The sequence below is a fragment of the Pistacia vera genome, unplaced genomic scaffold, assembly GCF_008641045.1.
Source record: "Pistacia vera cultivar Batoury unplaced genomic scaffold, PisVer_v2 Contig445, whole genome shotgun sequence".
NCBI classification, from domain to species: Eukaryota; Viridiplantae; Streptophyta; class Magnoliopsida; order Sapindales; family Anacardiaceae; genus Pistacia; species Pistacia vera.
Genome location: NW_022196274.1, coordinates 880,526 through 897,563, shown reverse-complemented (window position 1 = coordinate 897,563; position 17,038 = coordinate 880,526). Strand labels below are relative to the sequence as shown.

Genomic DNA, 17,038 nt, shown 5'->3' with positions numbered 1-17,038 from the left:
TAATACAAACAAAATTAATTAAAAATTATTAATTGACCATATCAACTACTCGTTAATCATTGACAGTAAATACCAAGGTATAAATAAATATGAATTTCTCAATATATTTGGATAATTTATTAACATGTGAAATTCTTAATTTCAAAAAATTTAAACCATTATCATTAGCATTTAATGTTAAAATTTAATTATTTATTTTTTTAATATTTAAAATTACAAGAGAATCATTGTCTCCCTAAGATTATAATAAATTGATATAGGCCTAAGTAAAATTATTAAGCTTAAACTTTATAATTAATTTTGATTTATGTTGACGTGTAAGACTAACTTGCGAGAGGTCGTATTTGCTCTGTCAATTCTTCACCAACCGCATTCTCACCAAGGAAAATGATAGAGTTATCAAAAAGTTTACATCGAATTTATGCATCGAATGACGTAACAAAATCCTGACCATTGATTAATATTAACTGATAATAAATCAAGGATCAAGATCGATACATACTGGTCGATAACTGTAACTTTACTCACTCACCAATCCCCTCCACTATCACCTCACCAGTCAATGTTACACTTTCTCCTCTCTTTACTTTGTCCACGCCACCAAAATCTAAACCGTTGGATCTCCACTTCTTCAACGGTTCAGATCTCTTTCCAACCAACCCCGCATTTCTCTTCTGCCACCCTTTAGCTTACCTACCGACGCCTGGTACTTACTGCAACACAACCACGTCTCTCTCTTTCTCTATATGTACACCTTCACTTTCTCTCATTTCCTCAGGAAATCCATTTTAATTTATATACATAGATTTCCAGTTACCACAAAAGCTTCCCATCTTCTTTCTCTGACTTTTTCTCTTCCCTTTCTTGTTAGTATTTGTCTGTTTTATACACGGTAAAACAATGGAAAACGGGATTTTGAAGAGTTTGTGCACGAGTTCTAATGATCCCTTGAACTGGGGATTGGTGACTGAGGGTCTTAAAGGGAGTCATTTGGATGAAGTGAAGCGTATGGTGGCAGAGTACAGGAAGCCAGTGGTGAAGCTCGGTGGGGAGACTTTGACGATAGCTCAGGTGGCTGCCATTGCAACCGATGAGTCTGGGGTCAAAGTTGAGCTTTCAGAGTCATCCAGAGATGGAGTTAAAGCTAGCAGTGACTGGGTTATGGAGAGCATGAATAAAGGAACTGATAGTTATGGTGTCACCACTGGTTTTGGTGCAACTTCCCATAGAAGAACTAAGAATGGTGGAGCTCTTCAGAAGGAGCTCATTAGGTAAGCTTTATGAACAACTTCGTACGTTTCCAAGTTTATATTTATTTACCAAAGACGAGTTGACTCCGTTTTAGGATATGTGAGCTAAAAGAATAGTTTTCTTCTCAATTGTTTCAAGTTATTTAAGTAGTTAATCAACCATCATGAGTGCCGTTGGACGCGGCCGTGTTGACTCATCTGAGTCTCACGAGTTAATCTGAGTTTTGAGGTTAAAATGTGTTACAGAATTCGACACATCTAGGAGGAAATATTTTAGATCAAACATTTTTTTTTTTTTTTCCTTTTTTAAATACGATATTTGCAGAATCATTTAATGTAATTTTATGAAACTAATTTGCTAAAATATTTCTTACAGATTCCTGAATGCTGGAATCTTCGGTAATGGGACAGAGTCGTGCCACACACTGCCTCACTCAGCAACAAGAGCTGCCATGCTTGTGAGGATCAACACTCTTCTCCAGGGCTACTCTGGAATCAGATTTGAAATCTTGGAAGCAATTACCGTCTTCTCAACAACAACATTACTCCATGCCTCCCACTTCGCGGCACAATCACTGCCTCCGGTGATCTTTTTCCTCTGTCTTACATTGCCGATTACTTACCGGTCCCCAATTCCAAGGCCACAGGACCTAAGGGAGAAGTCATTAATGCTCAGAAGCCTCTAAACTCGCCGGTTTGAGTTCTTTGAGTTGCAGCCTAAAGAAGGCTTCGCTCTGTGAACAGTACTTCTGTTGGATCTGGGATGGCTTCATGGTTCTTTTTGAGGCTAATGTTCTGGGTGTATTATCCGAAATTTTGTCAGCAATTTTCGCGGAAGTGATGCAGGGGAAGCCTGAATTCACTGACCATTTGACACAACATTAAAGCACCATCCAGGCCAGATTGAGGCTGCAGCAATTATGGAACACATTTAGATGGCAGTTCGTATGTTAAAGCTGCCAAAAAATTGCACGAGATGGATCCTCTTCAAAAGCCGAAACAGGATCGTTATGCCCTCAGGACTTCACCACAATGGCTTGGCCCACTGATTGAAGTTATCAGTTTTCAACCAATCATTGAAAGGGAGATCACCTCCGTCAATGACAACCCTCTGATCGATGTTTCAAGGAACAAGGCTTTACATGGAGGCAACTTCCAGGGGACCCCATTGGTGTCTCAATGGACAATACACGTTTGGCTATTGCATTGATTGGAAAACTTATGTGTGCCCAATTTTCGGAGCTTTGTCAACGACTTTTACAACAATGGGTTGCCATCAAATCTCTCTGGCGGCAGAAATCCAGCTGGATTATGGTTTCAAGGGTGCTGAAATCGCCATGGCTTCGTATTGTTCTGAGCTCCAATACCTCGCCAATCCAGTCACCAGCCATGTCCAAAGTGCCGAGCAACACAACCAGACGTGAATTCCTTGGGACTCTCTCTTCAAGAAAACCTGCTGAAGCTGTTGACATCTTGAAGCTCATGTCTTCTACATACTTGGTAGCACTTTGCCAAGCCATTGATCTGAGGCACTTGGAGGAGAATTTGAAGAACACAGTTAATAGCACTGTGGCCTAGTGGCTAAGAAAGTTCTAACTATTGGAACAAACGGAGAACTTCACCCATCAAGATTCTGTGAGAAGTCTGATCAAAGTGGTTGATCGCGAACACGTTTTCGCTTACTAGATGATCCCTGCAGTGCCACCTATCCATTGATGCAAAAGCTAAGACAAGTACTTGTGTGATCATGCATTGAACAACGCCGAAAACGAGAGAATGTGAACTCTTCAATCTTCCAGAAGATTGGAACTTTTGAGGAGGAATTGAGGCCGTTTTGCCTAAAGAGGTGGAGAGTGCCGAATTGTGGTTGAGAATGGAAATGCAGCAATTCCCAACAGGATCAAAGAATGCAGATCTTATCCATTGTACAAGTTTGTGAGGGAAGAGCTAGGAACGGGATTCTTACTGGTGAGAAAGTAAATCACCAGGAGAGGATTTGATAAGTATTCACAGCTATGTGCCAGGGTAAGATCATTGATCCAATGCTAGAGTGCCTCACAGACTGGAATGGTGCCCCTCTTCCACTCGCTAGTGTGATTTTTTTTTTTTTCTTTTTTTTTTTTTTTGTTCTTTCTTTTAGTTCATTTGTTTTCAATTCCCCGTGAAAGGATTTCCTAACGCCTATGCCCTATGGGATTAATGATTAAAATTTCATTTGTTATGCTTTTCTGAATATAGAAAATAAGAAATGGTTACATGTTCTTTCCCATAATTAAGTAGTAAAGATGGGGCATTGTTCAATGTATAGAGTAGCATATTGTGCTGAACTTGTCGTTGAGCCTGGATTAAATTTCATTGTTCAATCATAATTATGTTAGGGCTTTAAACATGAACATTCGTAAGGTTTAGCCCAAGTAAGCTTAGACCCACAGGTTCTATAAATAGACATTAGAATCCCAACCATTAAGATTAAATTACAATTCTCCCCTAAAACTAACGGCTATTACAAGAACTTGCATATAAAGTCTATTTTTGTCTTATCATGTAATCAAAATAGTTTTAATAAAGATAAAAAAAAAAAAAAAAAGGTACATGACACATCTTTCTCTTTCAACTCATTTATTAAAGTCAATTTATTACCCTATCCTCTTTTCTTTTTTCTTCGTTTCATTTCGTTTTTCTCTTACCGCTCTCTTCCTCTCTCTCTCCTCTCTCCTGCTAAAAAAATTTAGAAAAAGGTGACAAATATTTTCATCACAAAAAGTAAAAAATTTGCCCCAAAAGTAATCAGGACGACATACCAAATCACCCTAAAGCCGTATTTCTTCATAACAATAAAATAATATCATTGTAGAATACCAATACAAGGTATTGACATTTCTGTTAGGCTGATAGTAACATGTAAGAATCTTGATACTCAATTGCTTGAAAATCTCTTAATAATATTTAACAAGTGTGTATACCGATAGAAAAGTGGTGTTAATAGTTTGTCTTCAGTCTTATTTATACACCTAAATAAAACACATGCAATCCTGAAGACAACACCCAATACACAACCATTCTACACAATGGGTTTTGATGAATTTTCTTGGATCCAAATATGTTTGTAAATATATATTTTTAAATATGTTTTGGGGATTATTTTCGTAATTAATAATATTGAAATAGAGAAAATATTCTAATAAAACTTACGTTTTTAACAGATATTATGAGCTAGAAAACCGATATTCCTAATGTCCATCAGCTTTGTAAACGAAGTTTTTACTATTTCAAAACGTTTGGGTTTTTAGTGCCACTTTTTAAAACCTGTGGAGCTAAGTGTATTTAGATCAAACCTTGAGGTACTAATTTTAAAGCCCCCGTTAGTTCCCACGTAGTTTATTAGTATGACATAATTTTTCTAAAGAAAAATTCATTATCTTTCTATAAAACTTGGTCAAATATGGATAAAGAGGGACTTGAAAATACAATAAAATAAACTAAAAGTTTGAATGAAGAGTGACGTAATTAACTAGGCACATCTGGTGGGTACAATGTTCAGTGTTCTTTATTCTCCCATTCATCTTTTTATTTCATTCAACACATAATTGGTCAAAACTTTATGGCCTATTCAACTTTTGTATAGTGTGTAAAATTTGGAGGTAGCGACTTTTTCCGGTTTAATGACACTTTCTCACCTATGACTTTTAAAGTGCCACTTTACTACTCAATTTATATTTTAATAGTGAATAGAACAAACTCGGTCTAAACTGTGCTTTTGAGAGAGAGGTCATGAGTCTTTTAGTGGCGAATATTGGATTTTGACGGTTGAGATTGATTAAATTTGACTTGAGCATGGAGTTTACGCAAACCCTAATCGCTCGATTATAGGCGATTGACAAGGTCAACAGGAATATGTGTTTGAGGGTTTTGGTGAGTAATGATCGAGGAAAAGAATGATGTGGTGTAGAGTCACAACGATGCCGAAATCAAAACGGAATATAAATTTAGGTAGTAAAGTGGTATTTTAAAAATCTATAGACGGAAAATGTCATTAAACCATTATTTGGTAGGAAAAAGTCGTTTTCCTCCCCGTCGTAAATATGCATCAAACGATTTTATATCAACATGTAATTTTAGATAATTATTCTAATAAATATTGCAAATTTTATATCTATGCTATAAAATTTATTTATGTTCAAGGTTCCCACAGTTTTTTTATGTTATATATTGTCATAGAACTATATATCATGAACCTTAATTAATAAAAAATTATAAATTGGCATAATCGTAAAATTATATTATGATAGTAAGCTTATAAAATCTTAAAATTTGAAATTAAATTAGGTAACGCTTGAATTATGTTGGCGTTTGCTCGGCTTCCACTATCATCTCACCAGTCACAATATTACTCTCTCCTCTCTTACTTAGTCCAAGCCACACAATCTCTACCCTCCGATCTCCAATTCATCTACGGCTCAGATCTCGTTCCGACCAACCCCGCGATTTCCTTCTGCCACCCTTAAGCTCACCTACCATTACAAACGTCTGTTACTTACTACAACGCAACCAAGTCTTTCTCTTTTCTCTATATATACACCTTCACTGTCTCTCGTTTACCCAGGAAATCTGTTTCATTTATTACATACATTTCTCAGGAAATCTAAAAATTCTACTAAACTAAAGCTTGATTAAAACATTTTAGAAGGACAAATCTATTAAATCTTAAATCTTGTATGTCCTGTCTTTCATTTAAATAAAAAAGAAAGAAAATCAATATCCTTCTGATAAAGATTATTCACTGACGAAAGATAATAACTAGAAGTAAAAAAAAGAACTTTTATGTTCTTCACTAAAGGAAAAAAGGTTTCACAAATTAAACCAAATTATTTATAAAAAAAAAAAAAAAAAAGTAATACTATATATACAATTATTTTACAAACTGAAGTGACAACCTTGTATGTTGATATATCATTTATTGTTATTTATTTATTTTAAATTTAAAATCATTCAATCACATTTAAATCCATTAATTTATATGAGTGAGAGTGGTTTATACAACGAGTTTGAACATATAGTATTATTCTTAAAAAAATTATAAGTTTCAACTATTAACTCATAATTGTGTTAGGGTCTTAAAACATGAACATTCGTAAGTTTAGCCTAAGTAAACTTAGACCCACAAGGTTTTTTTTTTTTGGAAACCTAGTAATCGGTAATTGCCTCTCCTATGATTCGAATAAACCTAATGAGTATAACTAACTCAGTGGCTAAATTATTTGTCATCCGATCAAATGGGAGAGTTTAGACTGAGAGGTTCGGTAGATTAACATTAGAATACAACCGTTAAGATTAAATTACAATTCCCCCCTAAACTACCTCCTATTACAAGAACTTGCATGTATAAAATCTTTTTTTGTCTTATCATTTCTAATTTAAAATCAATTAGTTTTAATAAAGTAAAAATAAAAATGTACATAACACATCATTCTCTCCATTATTTTCTTATTTTCTTCATTTCATTTCGTCTTGTCTCTTACCGCTCTCTTCCTCTCTCTCTCTCCCCCTCGTTCTCATTTGATCATTTCTCATAACAGTAAAACAATATCCTTGTAGAATACCGATACAATATATTGACATTGCTGTTAGGCCGATGGTAACATGTAAGAATCTTGACAATCAAATTGCTTAAAAACTCTTAATAAATAGTATACAGAGAGAAAAGTAAGTGTCATGAGTATGTCTTCAGTCTTATTATACACCTAAATAAACACATGCAATCCCAAGACAAGACTCAAATACACAACCGTTAATTAACTTCAAATAATTGAATTTTGTAACCAGAGTTATACTTTTACCTAAAAAGTTGTATATGATCTTTATATGAATATAACTACTTAATATGAAATTGTTTAGTGATTAATCAACTTTGTGATAAACTTTTGTACACTTTACTTTTTACATGTAACCATGATATATTTAACCACGTACTATCACCTCCTTACAAGGGTTTTTTTTTTTTTTTTTTTTTTTTTTCATCTTTTTCATTTCATGGCAACCATTCTAACACTATGGTTTTGATGAATTTTCTGGATCCAAATTATGTTGTTAGTATGAAGCCTTTGTAGAAATTGTGTTGGTTGGGTTGTGTGTAAAAGAGAAATATAGGCGACGGCGCTAAAAATTTTTAACATGTTTTGGGATTATTTTTGTAATTAATAATATTGAATAGAAAATATTCTAATAAAACGTGTGTGTAATATTATATATATATATATTTGGTTGGTAACTAGAATGTTCGGACTAGCTTGCGTGCACTTTAATTAGTCATCGGGACTCGGACTCGTTGACACACCCTATAAGTCCAATGAACATGTAAGCCTCAAAAGTGGTAGATAGTCCCAAAGTGGTTTAAACCCAGAAGTTAATGAAGGAACAAACTTTCTTATTAGCAAGACAACCCCTTGGGGTTACTTGTTTATAATTTCGTAATTGTTTGCATTGAAAGAGAGAAATATTCTAATAAAAAGATGTTTGTTATAGTTATTTATTCTTAATGGGTTGTGACATTTTTATATATTGACCAATTTTTTTATATTACTTGATTTTGTAATCCTTATTAGTGATTACAAAGGGTACTTACTATTTTAACAGATATTGTAGCTAGAAAACCAAGATTCCTAATGTCCAGGTGATCAGCTTTGGAAACTAAGTCCCTTAATTTTTACTATTTCAAAACGTTAGGGTTTTTAGTGTCACTTTTTAAAACCTGTGGAGCTTAGTGTTATTAGATCAAACCTTGAGGTATTAATTTTTAGCCCCCGTTAGTTCCCATGTATGACATAATTTACTAAAGAAAACTTGGTCAAATATGGATAAAGAGGGACTTACAAATACAATAAATAAACTAAGTTGAATGGGAGAGTCTGGGTACAATGTTCAGTATTCTTTTATCTCTCATTCATTCTTCTATTTCATTCAAACATAATTGGTCAAAACTTGATGGCCTATTCAACTTTTGCATATTGTGTAAAATGCATCAAACATATTTTATATCAACGCGTAATTTTGGATATTAATTCTAATAAATATTACAACTTTTAGATTCTATGCTTTAAATTTTATTTATGTTCAAGGTTGCCAATAGTTTTTTATTTATTTATATATGTCATATAACTATATACATGAATCTTAAGTTTTTAACAATCTTATGTGTTTATTTTTTTTGATATTAATTCGATTGATACATTATTTTAGTTTCACGAATTAAAATACACCATAATATTTAACCCGTCATAATATTCTATCTATACGTACGTATAAACAATCGAATGAAGCCCTAGTTAAGGAAAAACTTAATCCAGCCTATGTAGCATGGAAAAAGACTGATAATTCCTTGTTACTTTGCCTCTTTTAGCGTCGATTTATGAATGTATGTTCAGTTACATTTCTAAGTGTCAATTTGCTACTGAAATCTGGTACACTCTTGAAAATGAGTTCATCATTGACTCTAAAGCACGAGCTCTTCATTTGAAGAATCTCCTGCAAAATACTCGAAAAGGAAACATGAGTGTTAGTGAGTTTATTAAGAAAATGAAGGGCATTGTCGATAATTTAACAGCCAGTGGATAGGTTATAACTGATGAAGATTTACTTCAGTATTTATTAGATGGCCTAGGTCCAGAATTCGACGTTGCTGTTGTGAACCTAGCATCTAGAATTTAGTCTAAGTTTAACTCAGTATCTTTACAAGAAGCACAGTACCTGCTCCAGAAATATGAAATGCGACTAGAGAAATTCAACAATGTAGATTTCACTAATAGCTCAGTGCATATTGCTTCTCTTAATAATATTGTGTCAAGAGGATTGCAAGGTTCTACTAATGCTTCTGGAGGTACTAATGCATAGGATTGTAAACGAGCCGAGCCGAGTCGAGTTTTCGGCTTGTTTACTACAGTCTCGAGCTCGAGTTCGAGCTCGAGCCTGACGAGCTTGGGAATTGTGACTCGAACTCGAGCCTGAGCTCGAGTCGGCTCGCGGGCTGGCTCGAACTCGAGCTCAAGCTCGTTAAGGCTGGATCAAACCCAGGTTTGACCGAGCTAATTTCCCCTTTTTTACAGCCTGCTTACAGCCTTCCTACGTACTTCCTTCCTTCTTTACATCCAATGTTGAATTTACACAAAAAAAAAAATAATAAATAAATAAATAAATAAAAGAATAAAAATAAAAATAAAAAACATAAATAAGCACAATTCAAACTTCATAAACAGGTATGTCCAAAGAATTGAAATTTTGAACAATTGAAATCCAAAGCACAATTCAATCCAACCTTCCTGCGTACAACCTTCATTCTTTACATCCAATGTTTGTTTCTGTATTGTTTGGTCTTCTAGATTCCACTAAAGAAAGACACACATAGATGCATTAATTTCCTGTTAGAACATTATCCTCAAATCATAACCACAACACTCAAAGCAGATCAAAACATGGAAGCGAACCCAGAAAAGACTTATCAAAACAGTCAAGCAAATGAACTTAATTTCCTTATCAATCCAAACCATGTGCAATAACTAACCTCAAAAAGCATAAAACCAAAATTCAAAAGTAACAAAATTAGTTAAGAGAGTTGTTGATATAAACATAAATAAATGTACTTGAACTTGACGGGATCTGATCGTTAGGCTTTCTATTGAGCTTATTCTTTGCATATTTATTTGCTTTTCCACCGCAAGGAAACCAACCCATCACTTAAAATTCAGTCCTTAACCTCAAGAGTTTCACTCCAAAGAGAGAACAAAAGCAAACCAAACACCACTCAAGACACAGCAACAACACACAGAGAGAGTTAAAATAGTTTAGTTAGTATTTCCAACCATATTAACCATGACAGTTTCGGACTTTACAAAATGCCTAATACTTTACAAAATCAAAAAAAAAAAGTTCCAAATATATACAAATAACAGTCCAAGATATGAAAATACAGTCCACCAATCAAAATAACTATCCACCAGTAGTCTGCAGTAGGGTTGTCTTCGACCAAAACCACCATTTCCCCCTAGCTGTATAAAATGTTCAATTTAGTAAGTATTTTTTAAGGTAACTATGACAAGAGAAAAATATGTATAACCATGAAACAAAAGCAAAATGAATCAAACTTTTACCTATGCATGCCTCCTACCACAACCAAACGATGCACTGAATCCTAGGAACTTACGGGATAGGAAGGTTGATCTCCAACGGTTGCTGCTCTTCCTGAAAATGACAAATGAGGAGTAATTGAAGTTTAGTTAGTATAAATATAAAGTAATAATTAAATTTAATAAAAACAATATTCAATATAAGTATATAACCTACTTTGCATCCTTTCTTCATCCCATTCAAAGTCCTGCACCAATCACATCCACATAAGAGCATCTTCACCGTGTCGGGAGACAACGACAATCGGTACGTGTCAATAACCCTACTGCCAGCGTTGAAAGCAGACTCAGAAGCAACCGTAGTGATAGGGATGGCTAATATGTCACGAGCCATGGTAGACAAGATAGAGAACTTTGTTGAATTTGCCTTCTACCACGTCAAAGCATCAAATGTCGTAAGGTCCCCAACACATTTATGGCATCCCTCTCCAGGTAATAGTCTAACTCTGATTTAGTTGGCTCAACCGTCTCAACCACATCCAGAAACTCACTAAAATCATCCCAATCCTCCACCCTCTCTGCTGCTGCCCCAAGCCCTCACCAACAACCTCAACTCCATCTCCTGTAGATGTAGAAGCGCAGGCAGCAGTCAATGCTTTACTGGTATCAACATACTCCCTATATACCTCATACAAGGCATCTCGAACAACATCAATATTTTCCCACGCTTCACGCTTAGGGAACGACACCCATCAATAGATTACATTCTCCCCAATATTTGTCAAACTTCTCTTTCATTTTCCAAATCATGGACTGTATAAACTCATCTGCATCTTGACTCTTACTATCCAACATAATTTTGATTGTACAAACTTGTTTTTGAAACAAGTTTGATGTCAAATAATCACTCCCTGATATGAGATTCGATGCACCACTAAACACCTTCAAAATTGAACAAATTTTCTCAACTTTGTCCCAATCCTCCTCCTTGGGACAATAATGATAACTCAAATCCCTCTCCTTCAAACAAGGAAAAACACGTCTAAAATTCATTGCCATTGTCAACATATCATATGTTGAATTCCACCGTGCTTTGCAATCAAGAATAAGCTTGTGAAATGGCACTCGTCGTTGTTGAACAATCTTTGCAAACACCTTTAGTCTACTCTCCGATGAATTGATATACACCATGCTATCACGGATGTCCTCAATAATGTGTCTAATCTGATAAAGACCATCTTAAACAACCAGGTTCAAGATGTGTGCACAACACCTCACATGAAACATCTTGCCCCCACAAATGAGCTTCCCCGTAGCTTGGAAATTATCTTTCAATACTTTTACTGCAACATCATTGCTTGAAGCATTATCCACCGAGATCGTGTGGACCTTAGCTTCAATTCCCCACTCCATCAAACACTTGAAAATTGCATCAGCAATAGCAACACCAGAACGGGGAGGAGGGAAATGAATAAAGTTCAACACCCGTCTATTAAACTTCCAATTATCATCAATCCAATGCCCAGTCAACACCATGTATTCCATCCTCTGGTTGCTTGAATGCCATAGATCTGTGGTTAGACTTATCTTCCTAACACCCTTCAATATGGTTAGCAACTTCTGCCTCTCATTTTCAAACACTCTCATACAATCATTCTTACAAGTATTACAGGAAATTGGAATCCATTGAGGAATCCTGTACTTCATCATGTTGTTCAACCCCTCTTCCTCCACAATAGAAAACGGATGATCATGCATCAGCACCCAATGTGCAATAAGCTCCCTTATCTTCAGCATATCGAATTGGCCCCGTAGAGCAGGCAGGACAGTAGAGACACCCTGAGAACTGGAAGCGGGGAAATTTATTTGTTTTTGCCTTAAGTTAGCTGTTCTCTTTGCACACCTCTTCAAATGTCTATTGAATTATGTAGTGCTTCCAGTGCCAATCATTTTCAGCTTTATTTTACAATGAATGCACGCTGCCTTCCTTGTACCACCAAGGAGAACCACCCCCCTAAATTCTAGCCACACAGCTAATGTCTTCGCTCTCTTCTTCTTCTGTAGTGGATTGTCATTGTCCTCTACATTTTCGGGGCTACTCACACTTTGCTCCGTACCACCTGTGTTTGCATAAATGTTACACCAATCGACTGCTCTTACCGTAACACAATCGTCAACGTCATCCAATGTAGGGTGCTTAAGGAACTGTCTCCCGAGGCCATACCTACAATTGAAAAATAAGATACATTATTCTCTTTTGTTTTATATTGTTTTGAACATGGTGATATTCTGTCTTTTATAAATCAGGAAAACTGAAAATATAGAATGTGTTTAGTTTGAAGATGATATTATCAAGCAAAGATATGTATTATTTTGCAGTTTAAGCTATCAAAATACTTATTATAAGTTTGATAAGCCTAAAATGACTTTTACTTGAAGGTTTGAATATTCAATTTTTTCCCCTTATTGACAAGAAAGAAATTGCTTTAGAAACTTCTAAAACGTTATTCTGCCCTTCAGAAAGTAAATTTGCAATAAGTTTGGTCATTACAATGCACATGGATATCTTATGCTAATTTTAATGATGTCTCATTGCTATATTCTCTTACTTTCATGCCTTGATAGAGGATGTCATCTATCCCATTAACTTGTCATGGCCATTGCCTGCAGGGACTGTCTTAAGTCTTATCATCCGGACTGTTTAGGCTAAGATGATTCTCTACTGGAAAGTAAAGATCAGTGGGCTTACGGTAAGTTACTGTTATCATTGGTAATAATTTCTATGTTCATTCTAATATAGTCACCTTTCAGGATTTAGACTTTGCTACATTGGAAACTCCATTGACATATTTCAAACTCTACAACTGATTCTCTTTACAGAAAAAATAATTTTATTTCTTGTAGTACTGTAAAACAAAAGGCACAAATTGAGCTTCAAGACACCACTGTACTTGATCATTGAACACCCCATCTTTGACTTCAGCTCTAATTTTTTCAAACTCATCACTACGCCAACATCAATTTCAAATCGGAAAAATTTAGTGTGTATAAAATAGTAAAGCAAAATCATTACTGTAAATGTGATAATCATCCTCTGGAATGCAGTGTGAAATCAATGAACAAACAACTCAAAAGCAAACATAAATTCAAAAGCAAAACAACTCATAAGCATAACAATAAGTTTGCGAAATTACTGTGCAACCTAAATGTCTAAAGTTAATCCTCTGGAATGCAGCGTCAAAGGGATGAAAGAAGAGATGAAAAACTCACCAGTGGCTGCAAGAACACGGGATGAAGCCTGTCAGTTTCACGGTGGTGGCTGGTGCGATTTGGGGGTTTACGCTTCAGTCAATTTCAAGGTTTGAGGGATGAAATTCCGGTTTGTGTGACTGTTTTTTGGGTTGGCGAGAAGGGCGACGGCAATGGAGAGGACTGATTTAACCGCGAGGTCATTGGTTCCAAGGTTACGGTTCTTTGTTGGGTTTGCGATTTGGGAATTAGGGGCAATGAAATTGATTTGGGGAAAAATTGGATGTTTTACGATTTTGCACCTTGGGGTGGTAAGTGTCATTTTTTTAAAGTTTTTTCACTGCCATATAATAGTTTAACACCTCATGTTTTATAAAACTCACCAAAGCACCCTGCATAAGTGCATAGTGTATACGCAAGCCAGCCTAGGCTCGCGAGCCCATGAGCCGAGCTCCCCCATGTTCAAACTTGACTCGGTTAATAAACTGAGTTCGAGCCGAGTCACGAGCTTCAGACGAGTCGAGCCAAGCCGGCTCGTGAGCCACTTGACTTGTTTGACAATCTACTAATGAACTTCATCAAGTTCATCAAGTGCCTCTTTTAACGAACGTTATACCTCCTAGACAGACTTACTTGCCCACTGCACCCAATTATTCAGTCTATCCACTTCCTATTAAACCTAGTGATGGATATTTTTCTCCTGCACATCCAAGTAATTTTGGTGGGCCTTTCGGACCTACTGTGACACATTACAGACCATCAAGATTTCAGTCCTATGGAAGAGGTCATGGTAGAGGTACTGGTAGGGGTAAACCAGTATGTCAGGTATGCAACAAGGTAGGACACACAGTAGTGCAGTGCTATCATAGGTTTAATTCTACCTATAATGAAACTCCACCTCAGATTGGTGCATCCTTACCTCAGTTTGGAGAGTCTGGTTCTAGATCTCAATCTGGTGTTACTGGTGGCAATTCTTTTGGAAGTAATCTGCCCTTTGGAGGTCATACTACCTTATTCTCCACTTCACAACAAGTTTCTCCACAGTCATACTATCATGTCCCTAATCAGTAGTCACACTTCATAGTCCCTAACCAGCCAAGTTTTCCAGTCCCTAGCCAACAAACCTACTTACCCAATCAAGTCTACCATACGACATCTTTTTCCACTCCACAACCAACCCCAACACAAACCAATCTCTTAGTTCCTAATGTCCAAACACAACAACCTAGTCAGGATTACTTAATCTCTCACCAATACCTTACTCAACCTTCAACCTCACATACACCTATGACTATTTCCTCCACCACACCACCTAATCTAGCTTGGTACATAGACTCAGGAGCAACTGACCATGTTACCTATGATCCTCATCACTTAGTAGCAAGCAGTGGCTATGATGGTATTGATCAACTACAAATTGGGAGTGGTGAGTCTCTAGACATATCCCATGTTGGTTTCACTTTATTACCCAGCTCATTACATTCTAAATATGTATACCTAAGAAATGTCTTATGTGTGCCTAGAATAACTAAGAATCTCCGTAGTATCTCAAAATTTACAAAAGATAACAATGTGGTGGTGGAATTTAACTCTAATTGCTGTCTTGTTAAGGACAAGGACACCCGAACAGTGCTTCTGCAGGGAGGACTTAAAGCTGGCTTGTATCAGTTGCACATCCCCTCTACCTTGCCATCTACTCATGTGTTTTCACATAATCCCTCTAGCTGTCCTGGATAGATAGTTTCTCCTCATTTAAACCAACCATATTTCCATTCCCAAGATTTTAGTTCCACAGTTATGAATAAGTCTTTGAACTCTAGCATTACTCCTAAGTGTAACTTGAGTGTATCTGCTGCTACTAATTGTAAATCCAGCACTCTTGATTTTAGTTTACAGCCAAGTAGTTTGACCAATAGTGAAATTTCTGCTTCTAATTGTAATTCAGCTTCAATAAATAAAAGTTCTCAGTGTAATTTGAATAAAAATACTCTCTCTGATTCTGATTTGTGTACATTGTCTGCTTTATCACATAGTGATTCTAATTCTAATTCTGCTCAGTCTACTGTGCCTGTTGCAAATAATTGTGCTTCAACATCTCAATGTAATTTGAAAGAACAAAATGCTTCTGATTTCTCTACATTGTCTGAATCATCACTAAATACCCATAATCACCACTCTGATCAATATTGTTTGTCTGCCAAATTTGATTCTGCTCGACATTCTTTAATTACTGCATCCACTTCTCCTATATTGTCTTCAGTAATAAATTGATTACCTACATCCACTCTTCAAGACAGTAGAGATTATTACCAACACAATAGGAAATTTTTAAACCAAATCTATGAAGAAGAGACAAGGCACGTTTTCAACTACCAAGTGTAAAAATTCCATTGAGTACTTGAGTATCTTCCTCTTCATATATAACCTGTTGATCTCCAGCACCTCTGACGACTCCATCCACAATCAGACACTTCATAATGAATTTCTTCTTCACTGTCTCTATTGTTATGGTTGCATACAAAAACCATATCACTTATAGTAATATTGCCTTTATCTATATTCTCAAATGTGAATTGCTCAATGGCAAGTTGTCCATTGGATTGTCCCTGCATGTTGATTCTATAAATGCATCAATTACTATAGTCACAAGAGCTATAGACAATTGGACTACATGGAACTTCAGAATATGTGGAAGAGCTGTAGGGGTTGTAATTTGGTTTATAATATATTCCTTGTATATTTGTCATATACGGCTCTTAAGTAACCCATTTAGATGTGGAACGAGAGGCTCGCCAATAGTGAAATTTACAAAAAATCCTTTGTAGAAAAAGTTGTAAATTAGCTCAAGCTTCTTGAGTTTTGGAAGGATTTAGTATGTGTTTAGCACGATCTTGATTGGTGTGATTAGTGTTCTGTGACACATTGGTGTGATTAGTGTTGTGTGACATGAAATCTTGGTGGAGAAGTTCGAACACCAATTGTTTAGGTTTCATGGTGGTGGTGTTGTTAATAATGGCGATTAAAGTGAAATGGGTACTTGAGAGAGTAATGAGTAAACAAATGATTATGGTAAGTGGAATTGCCATATCAATGAATTCTTGGTATGATTTTGCTTCTTAGGTTTAAAGGATTGTATAAGAAGATCACTTTATGAAGATTTTAGCTCAATTTATAGAGATTAGTTCTATTAGTTAAAGCAAGTTAGTTCTTAATTGGTTAGTTCATGCCTTGGTCAATTTAAACAAAATTAGTTATTAAACTGTTAGTTCATGGTTAGTATAAAGAAATTATATGTTAATTGTTAATTAGTCAGTTCATGTTTAGTATGAAAGTGTATTTGTACTTAAGATTAATAAGAATGGTAGCTAAGATTAGTTTATAAAAATTATGCAGATGAAAATGATGGATTAATAGTGTAAACTC

At 35.6% G+C, this 17,038-nt stretch overlaps 1 protein-coding gene and 1 pseudogene across 1 annotated transcript; one reads left to right on the top strand and one right to left on the bottom strand.

Moving 5' to 3' along the window:
• Positions 1 to 759: 759 nt before the first annotated feature.
• Positions 760 to 3,020, top strand: LOC116144395 (annotated as a pseudogene).
• Positions 3,021 to 10,439: 7,419 nt separating this feature from the next.
• LOC116144444 (zinc finger BED domain-containing protein RICESLEEPER 2-like) lies at positions 10,440 to 12,163 on the bottom strand. The gene is made up of 5 exons (XM_031429890.1): positions 11,705 to 12,163; positions 11,240 to 11,590; positions 10,918 to 11,100; positions 10,584 to 10,796; positions 10,440 to 10,481 (listed from the first exon to the last, which is right to left on the bottom strand). Exons 1-5 carry the CDS (start codon positions 12,161 to 12,163, stop codon positions 10,440 to 10,442), a joined length of 1,248 nt encoding a protein of 415 aa, XP_031285750.1.
• Between the last annotated feature and the right edge of the window lie 4,875 nt (positions 12,164 to 17,038).